The sequence below is a fragment of the Prionailurus viverrinus genome, chromosome E1, assembly GCF_022837055.1.
Source record: "Prionailurus viverrinus isolate Anna chromosome E1, UM_Priviv_1.0, whole genome shotgun sequence".
Lineage (NCBI taxonomy): Eukaryota > Metazoa > Chordata > Mammalia > Carnivora > Felidae > Prionailurus > Prionailurus viverrinus.
The window spans coordinates 2,269,992-2,278,356 of record NC_062574.1 but is presented as its reverse complement, the minus strand read 5'-3'; the positions used below and the strand labels follow the sequence as shown (position 1 = coordinate 2,278,356).

The following is an 8,365-nucleotide window of genomic DNA, read 5'->3' as shown; positions in this document are numbered from 1 at the left end:
CCGCCCCCCGCGAGCCCCGGGCCCGCCCCGCCGGGGGCGCGGGCCGCGGCGAAGGGGTTTGACCGCCGCCGGCACCCGTCGCGGCCGCTTCCGCCCTTCCCTGCGCCCGACCCGCGAGGCCGGCGGCCGCCCCGGCTCCGGAAGGAGTCGGCCGGGCGGCCGGATGTGACGCGCGGCCGAGGCGCGCAGGAGCCGCGGAGAAAGCGCAGAGCAGGCGGGTAGGGAGGGGCCGGGGGGCGGGCAGCGCCGAGGCAGGAGACCCCGGCCCGCCGGCGCACGCGGGGGCCCCCGGGGCCGGCCGGGCGGAGGGGGGCGGCGGGAGGGCTTCCGCCTCTGCCGGCCGGGCGCGATTCGCCCTGAGCGCCCGCCTCCCGGTAGGCCCGGTCCGAGGTCTGGCAGTCAGTGACAGAGCCGGGCGCCCACGGCCCGAGCGCCCCCGGCGGCATCATGCCCGCGCTCCTGGAGCGCCCCAAGCTTTCCAACGCCATGGCCCGGGCGTTGCACCGGCACATCATGATGGAGCGGGAGCGCAAGCGGCAAGGTGAGCCGGGCCCGAGCGGGAGGACACAGGGCCCCGGGGAGGCGCCGCTTCCCCGGAGCAGGCCTCCACCCCGGGCCGTGCAGCGCGCCGCCGCGGCCGCGCCGCAGTTAGGATGAGACAGCCCCGCGGGTGGTGGAAGTCGGAGGCCAGGTCTCCGCTCCAGAACCCTTGGGTCGGGAAGGACCTTGGAGAGCACCTACTAGACCCACCCGCCTGCCCCCTCGGCGGGGAAAGAGCCATTGCCGAGATAGGCACGAGGAGCATCGTGGTGACCAGGCCTCGCTGGCCCGCGGTGCGCACCAGGCCGCTTTGTTAACCACCCTGCCGTTTTCCCATTCCGCCCGACTCTCTCTCCAGAAGAGGAAGAGGTGGACAAGATGATGGAACAGAAGATGAAGGAGGAGCAGGAGAGGAGAAAGAAAAAGGAGATGGAAGAGAGAATGTCTCTGGAGGAGACCAAGGAGCAAGTGAGCGAGTCCCCTGATCTCTCACAGCGCTTTCCCTCTGGCCCTCTTGCCTTCATCTCTGCCCCCCTCGCTTCTCAGATCCTGAAACTGCAGGAGAAGCTTTTGGCCTTACAAGAGGAGAAGCACCAGCTTTTCTTGCAGCTCAAGAAAGTTTTACACGAGGAGGAGAAACGGAGGCGAAAGGAGCAGAGGTGAGACTGGAGAGCTAAAAATAAAATCGGGGCAGGGTGTAACTGGGATCGGGTGACAACGCCCGGCGTCTAGTGGCAAAAGGGGGCGCCTGTCCCCGACTCTGACGCGCCCGCCTTTCGCCCCAGTGACCTCACCACTCTGACATCAGCTGCGTACCAGCAGAGCCTGACGGTCCACACGGGAACGCACCTCCTCAGCATGCAGGGTGAGGAGTGGAGAGACCGCATGTCCAAACGGGCCCTCCTGGGGGTCACAGCCACCCCTTCCGGCCTCATGAAGCCCCTGTCCCTCCCTAGGGAGCCCTGGAGGACACAATCGCCCAGGCACCCTCATGGCGGCTGACAGGGCCAAACAGATGTTCGGGCCCCAAGTGCTTACAGTAAGGAGTAGGATGGGGCATCCCGGCCTGTTCTCCCCCGACCTCTCCCACCCACACCTAGGCGCCCTTAGTGACCCAGCACTCAGATGATGGGCGTTACTGGCGTCGGACCCTTCACGGTGTGGGGGAAAGCCGGCACGGTGGGCCCCCGAGGTCCCGCCTCGGAGTTTACAGCGGCCAGCTCTCGTCCTCCCTCCTCAGACTCGGCATTACGTGGGCTCAGCGGCGGCTTTCGCAGGGACCCCAGAGCACGGTCAATTCCAAGGCAGCCCCGGCGGTGCCTATGGGACCGCTCAGCCCCCGCCGCACTACGGCCCCACGCAACCGGCCTATAGCCCTAGCCAGCAGCTCAGAGGTGAGTGGTGGGCCCGGGGGGGGGGGGGGGGAACTCTAGCAAGACCGAGACGAGGAGGCTCTGATGGCCGTGCGTCGTCCCTTCCTCAGCGCCTTCGGCGTTCCCCGCAGTGCAGTACCTGTCGCAGCCGCAGCCACAGCCCTACGCAGTGCACGGCCACTTCCAGCCCACCCAGACAGGTGACGACACCCCTGCGCGAGCACCCTGCCCTCCCCACCTCCCCCACCCCCGGTGGCTGCGTCACACCCCCCTCCTTCCCTCCCTAGGATTCCTGCAGCCGGGTGGCGCCCTGTCCTTACAGAAGCCGATGGAGCACGCCAACCAGCAGACCGCCTTCTCGGACTCTGTGAGTATGGACAGTATGGGGTCTTGGGAGTTCAGGGGAAGCGCTGTGCTCAGGGGAGCCCCCGGCTGCCTCCGGTCCTGACTCTCCTCTCCGCAGTCCTCCCTGCGCCCCATGCATCCCCAAGCTCTGCATCCAGCCCCTGGACTGCTGGCCTCTCCCCAGCTCCCTGTGCAGATGCAACCGGCAGGAAAGGTAAGGTAGGGAGCCAGGTGCGCCCAGACCCCCACCTTCCCACTCGGGGGGGGGGGGGGGGCTCAAGGGCTTGGAGGGAGAGGGTGCTCGCTGACCGAACCCCCCCTCTCGTCACTGCCACCAGTCGGGCTTTGCGGCCACCAGCCAACCTGGCCCTCGGCTCCCTTTCATCCAGCACAGCCAGAACCCGCGATTCTACCACAAGTGACCGTCAGATTTTATCTTCGGCCTCCCCCCACCCCCCGCCGTGGGTGAGGGTCCCCGGTGTGTCCCGGTCCAATAAAATCTACCTGCCAGTGCCCCTGGCTGCTGCTGCTGTTTGTGTGGCCTCACCCGGAGGCGGCCAGGGCTCTCTGGAGGGGCGGGGTGGCCGGCAGATGCACAGCAAGTGAACGGATGGCCGAGTTTGGTGGACAGGATTTCTCATCTCCCCTCCAGTCCGCAAATGCCCATTCAATTCAAAGAAGCAACTGAATTGGGGCCTTCATATTAAACTTGTAGTTTTATTCAGGTTTGATTTTAACAAATGTGTCGGGGAGAGAGCCCACAGGAAAGGGTGAAGCCCGTGGGGGCAGGGCCCTCCCAGATGCCTGAGGAGGGGGCAGGTCCCCTCCCCTCTCCTCCTCTTCCCTCCCCAGCTAAAGGGATTTGGGGAGAGACATAGGCAGGAGAGGGGGCTGGTCCCCAGTCTGTGGGGTGGTGCTTGGGGTCAAGGGCCAAGGGGAGCAAGGGACCAGAGCAGGGATGAGTGGGGGAAGGGCACAGGGACCATTTGCCAGAATCCACAGCTTTCTGATTCCAGATTGAATTTAAAAAAAAAAAAAAGAAAAAAAGAAAGAAAACAAAAACCAAACAAAACCCACTAAACCACAAGCAGCACCCGCCCCCTCTCCCCGACCAGGACTGTAGTGCGAGGGGAGAAGAGGAGGACAACTTCGCCAAGGCCATGGGTCACTCACTCCTGGCCAAGGGAGCAAGATGAAGGGCAGGGGCTCCCCGACAGATTGAGGGGGTGTGGGGGAAACCAAAATAAAACGTCAAATAAATTGTGTAGGAGTCGTCCAGCCCGGGGCCGGGCCGGAGCTGGGCCAGGCTGGGGAAGGGGGCCTCTGCAGGCTGGAGGATCACTGCTTCCGCCACCGCCACCCTGGGGAGGAGAGACACCTGGTGAGACTGGACTGTCCTGTCCATGGTGGGGGGGCGACCCTGCTGGGGCAGAAAGGGGAACCTGGAACAGGACTGAGGCAGCTTTTGTCTGGGACGCGGAGCACGTGCAGGGGCTGGGGACGGGCAGCCGGCACACTCACCTGGGAGCCACTTATTTCGCCATGGCCTTGATTGCAACTGCTGCCTCCTCTGTCATGGCAGACAGCACCGTGATCTGGGGGGGGAGGTCAGGCATCAGGTCAGAGGAAGCAGTGTGAGGAGAGGAGCTGGGCACAAGGCCCGAGGGAGGGGGGCACGTACCAGGATCTCTTCTCCGCAGTCATACTTCTGCTCAATCTCCTTGCCGAGGTCTCCCTCGGGCAGACGAAGGTCCTCTCGCACTTCCCCGCTGTCCTGGAGCAGCGATAGATACCCATCCTGGATGCCAATCAGCTGGGGGCAGAGGAGGAAGGAAGCTGCAGGTTGGCCCAGGTAGGGGGGAGGATAAAGGGTCTGAGGACAAACTGGTGGCAAACCTCTAACACCAAACCCCTTCTCCGGCCGTTCCCCTCTCTCCCGGTCACCTATGGCCACCGACAAACCACTAACCCACCTACATACCTGGAAATCATTCCTTTTGATGTTGGGGACATCCATATTATGAGTCGACGGGCAGATATCTTCGTATTTCTTGCCAGTAAAGATGTCAATACCAACCAGGTGGACCTGTATGTGTGCATCACATGAAAGAGAAACCCGACCAAGCTCTAGGATGGAAAAGAGAAAGGCTCGAGGTGCTCCTGACTGGTGAGGGAAGTCCGACGAGGTTGTCAGGGAAAAGACCAGGGGAGCTGGAACTAAACCAATCAGCCCAAAGAAGCACTAAAGCCTTTAAGAACAGGAGGCAGAAAGACTGCCCTTGACTTTGGGGTTGACAGCACAAAGAAAACAGGAGGGCAGGCTCCAAGCAGCCAGTTACCCTGAGCTACCAGGACACTGACCGATGTGCCCAGGGGACCGGGAGGACTCTAGGCAGAACATCTGGAAAAGCATCTGGACATCAGCATAAAAGGTGAACTTGGGAAAACAGGAAGCAACAAGAAAGGAAGAGCGCTGAGAAGAGGCGGCTTCGGGGACAGAAAATTACGCAAAGGGAATAAACGCCACAAAAGAACACAGACAAGGACGCAGACGTTGGGGGTGACCCAGGGTGAACCCCGAGCCAACAGAAGACAAACCGACCAGGGAACAAAACCACAAGAACCCCAGCAAGGATGAGTCAGGTCGAGTTTTGGGAGGGCAGAAAAAACTGACAAGCACTAGCAACAACGTCCAGATCCAAGAGAGCGAGGTGGAGGCTCAGGAAACTCCGGGAGAGGGGCAGGCGGAGACACAGTGTGACGCTGCATCGGACATCGGGGCGTGGGGCAGGAGGGGATCTGGAAGCTCAAGGCACGCTGGCCCCCTCCAGGGGAAGCTGCCCTGTAGTGGGACTAGGAAAGCCTGGGAACTAGAACCCCAGGCAAGAAAAACCACAAGTGGAAGCCAAGAAGGAAGGAGCTGCTGACCAGACCACCTGGCAAAGTTAGAGACTCACCAGTGGGGAAGAGGACCGGGCACGAGGCAATGACGGGGCACAGGAGGTAACGAAAGGCTGAAGGCCGGGGGAAGGTGGAAGGTAGCCAGGGCTGAGCACTACACAAGGAACTGGGGGGTAAAAAGAGAGCTCCGGGAATGGAGAGGACTAGGACTGAGGGCAGCTTGCTGCAGGGAGCCCCACGGATGAGGGAAGTGTGGGGAAGGCGAGAGATGGAGAGATCCAATTCTAACCTTGGCATGGCCGTGCTTGCCAGTCTTGGAGGTAGACATCTCCACGATCTTACAGGGCCGGCCTTTGAGCACCACAAAGCCATTCTTACGTAATGCTGAGCACTGCATCGGGAAGGTGGCTGAGGCCCCTGCATCTCCTGTCTCGAAGTCCAAATCATCTGCCATTTTAAGAGGCTTCGATTCCAACTAGAGTCAAAGAGAAGCGGAGTCAGTAGAGGTGGAGGTCAACAGAGCTCTCCATCTGCCCCACTGCTCTCTGGAAACAGGCTTCAGTTTCCCCAGCCCTCCGTTCCATCACCCGCCTAAAGGAAAGTCAAAGTGCCCAGGTTAAATACGGAGTTGGGACCACAAACCCGTAAGATGGGGCGTGTATATGAAGTGGTGGGAACACAAGCCGGACCCCTAGCCCAACTGAAAGCTAAAGGGGTGGCCCGGGAACAGAAGGCTCTGGGGAGTTAGGATGCCAAATCTCCAAGATGGGCAAACGCCTAATTCCTGGGAGGCGGGGGGAGACTCAGGTGTTACTGGCCGCTGAAACCAACCACCCACCAACCACCCCTCTTCCCCACACAGAACAGGGCTATAATTAGGTGAGCAGCCGCGAGCCAGCAAAAGGGCGGGGCTACCGTAGCGGGGAGAGGGGAGGGTGGAGACCGGAGGACAGGGCCCCACCCGTCTGTTACACCCCCCACCCGATCCACACGCGCCAGTCACTGGTACAGGAAACCACAAGGCCTCTTTGGGGGATTCCCGCCTCTCCAACAGGCCTTTTCCGACACAGCCGAGGGAGAGAAAGTAAAGCTGTTCTCTAACTTCTCCCCCTGCCAAACACCTCCATCTCGTTTCCCAAAGGGAACCCGGGAACCCGGCCTCTCCTCGAGGGCCCTCCCCCTTTTCCCAGGATGCACCGGTCCTGTCGGCTTTTCAGGCCGGGCCTGTGCGCTCAGTGGAAAGTGGAGGAGTGGGCAGCGTGAATGACAATAAAATGAAAGCAAAACGCTGGGAGTAGTGAGTAGCAGAAGTTCTGTTAGGCCGCCAGAGTTGGGGCTCTGAAAGCAGGAGCCCGCAAATCAGACACAAGGAGGAAGACCGTGACAAGGTGAAGAGCACCTATCACAGCGGGGAGTTCCTCTGCTCGGGACTTTAAGGCGCTGTCGGCGCGGCCGAAAAGAGCTGGGCTCCCGTCCAATCGCCCTCAGTCTCCCCGTCTCTCCGGCCACCCAGCACGGGAGAGCGCTGCTCGCACCTGGCTGGCCGCCTCACTTCCCAGGGGAGTCGGGGCGGGGGGGTAGCGCGCCAGGGACCCATGGGGCGGGGGCACGCTAACATATGTCCGCAGCGGGCTCTCCGGGGAGATCAGGTGCGGGCCTCAGCCTTCGCCCCCTCCCCAAAATTCCAAGCTACCCTGGGCGCCCGCGAGGACCGACCACCTCTCTCCGCGCTGGGGGTTGCCGGCTCCCGCCCACCATGTGGCCTCCCGGGGCTTCCGGTGGCCGGGATCTGGGGGGAGGGGTCCCCGCGCTGCCATGCGGCCCCCGTCCACGTTCGGCCATGCGGCCTCCGACCCAGAGGGCAGCCTCCGGTAGGGGGGACACTTCCGGTGCCGCCGCCACCCCCTCCTCAAAGGCCGCGCCAGGCCGGAGCCACGCCGCCTCCCCTCCCCCCCTTCTCCGGCCGGCCGCCAGCCCCCCCCCCCACTTGCCCTCTCACCGAATAGCCCCCTCCCCCACCTCACGTGGCCGCGCGGCGCCCGGTTCTCAACGGCCCAGGTACCTTGGCCCTTCCGGGCCGATCTGGCCCCCGGCCCTCGCCCCGGCGTGGCCGCCCGGCGGCCTCTCCCGCGTGGCGGCCTCGCGGCTCGCCGTCCCCCGCCCTGCGTCGCTCCAACGTCACCCGGCCGGCCCCAACCGTCACCCCGCGCGCCAACCGGGGCGCGCTCCCGCGCCTCTCCGCACCTCGCGCCGCTCGCGGACCGAACCCTGTGCGGCGGCCGCCGCCGCTCCCCTTTGCCCCCTCCCCGACCCTCGAGCAGTTCCATCTCGGCTCCCAAGCCCCAGCCGAGGTTCCGCGCACGCGCGCCCTGCCCGCTCTCACCTCGCGCGAACGCACTGACTCGACCCGGTCCGCCCGCCGCGAGCCCAACCGCTGCCTCCGAGCCCGCTGCCGCCGCCGCCGCCGCCTCTACCGCCGCCGCCGCTGCTGCACACGGGTCTTAGTACGCAGGCGCCGACTCCCCACTGACCAACCAAGCAGCCCTGTGACAGCCGCGCAAGCGTGCTATCTATCCCCTCCGCCCTCCACCCCCGCACTGCGCAAGCGCACAGACCCTCCCCGATCTCCACCCTCCCTCCCACCTTCCCATCCAATGACGCGTACGCGTGACCCCGCCCCTCCCCAACCCAGAAAGCTTCCCACCAGTAGGCAGTGCGCAGGCGCACCCGGTTTTTCAAGCCCTTCAACCTCCTCTTCCCTTCCCGTGATAGACCACTACCCCTACCGGACGGGACTCGCGCCTGCGCAATAAGGAGCCCTGCACTCCACACCCTCCGAAGGGAACGCCTCGGCCTCAGAACGCATGCGTGTTGGGAATCCTGACCGCCCCTTCCACCTCAGACGTCGTCTGTACGCCGGGCGTTGAAAAGACCACGCCACTGTAGCGCTGGGCTCGGCTAGGACGCATGCGTCTTGGGAACGCCCCACCTCGGCTTTAACTGGACTTAAACGACTCACACGTTTCAGAAAACTTGCATTGCGGGGTGGGCCCCTCGTCTCAAAGCCCATCCCCCCCCCCCCCCCGTCCACGCATGCGCGCAAGAGCTCTTTCCGCTCACGCTTCCTAGCGCGCTAGTGTGGTCGGGTTACCGCCCATCTCAGCTTCACCTCCCGGCCTCGGGCCTGCCATAGAGTTTCGCCCGGG

General features: G+C 63.7%; 2 protein-coding genes across 6 annotated transcripts; one reads left to right on the top strand and one right to left on the bottom strand.

The window, feature by feature from the left end:
* The first annotated feature begins 68 nt into the window (after positions 1–68).
* Positions 69–5,025, top strand: GPS2 (G protein pathway suppressor 2). 3 transcript variants are annotated; one of them, XM_047831661.1, is made up of 11 exons: positions 69–218; positions 379–541; positions 899–1,008; positions 1,087–1,199; positions 1,326–1,405; positions 1,497–1,579; positions 1,781–1,934; positions 2,024–2,113; positions 2,201–2,280; positions 2,377–2,472; positions 2,597–2,771. In XM_047831661.1, the coding sequence occupies exons 2-11, from the start codon at positions 448–450 to the stop codon at positions 2,678–2,680; spliced, it is 984 nt and encodes a 327-aa protein (XP_047687617.1). In that variant the 5' UTR covers positions 69–218; positions 379–447; the 3' UTR covers positions 2,681–2,771. The 3 variants fall into 3 exon arrangements, with proteins under 3 accessions (XP_047687617.1, XP_047687618.1, XP_047687620.1); XM_047831662.1 differs by lacking the exon at positions 69–218 and having other exon boundaries at positions 228–541; positions 2,045–2,113; XM_047831664.1 differs by lacking the exons at positions 69–218; positions 2,377–2,472; positions 2,597–2,771 and adding an exon at positions 5,015–5,025 and having other exon boundaries at positions 228–541; positions 2,201–2,293.
* EIF5A (eukaryotic translation initiation factor 5A) lies at positions 2,956–7,722 on the bottom strand. Of its 3 annotated transcripts, none has more exons than XM_047831666.1 (6): positions 7,543–7,722; positions 5,449–5,634; positions 4,240–4,344; positions 3,940–4,071; positions 3,780–3,853; positions 2,956–3,619 (listed from the first exon to the last, which is right to left on the bottom strand). In XM_047831666.1, exons 2-5 carry the CDS (start codon positions 5,611–5,613, stop codon positions 3,791–3,793), a joined length of 465 nt encoding a protein of 154 aa, XP_047687622.1. In that variant the 5' UTR covers positions 5,614–5,634; positions 7,543–7,722; the 3' UTR covers positions 2,956–3,619; positions 3,780–3,790. The 3 variants fall into 3 exon arrangements, with proteins under 3 accessions (XP_047687622.1, XP_047687624.1, XP_047687623.1); XM_047831668.1 differs by lacking the exon at positions 7,543–7,722 and adding an exon at positions 7,222–7,339; XM_047831667.1 differs by lacking the exon at positions 7,543–7,722 and adding an exon at positions 7,179–7,309.
* Positions 7,723–8,365: the final 643 nt, after the last annotated feature.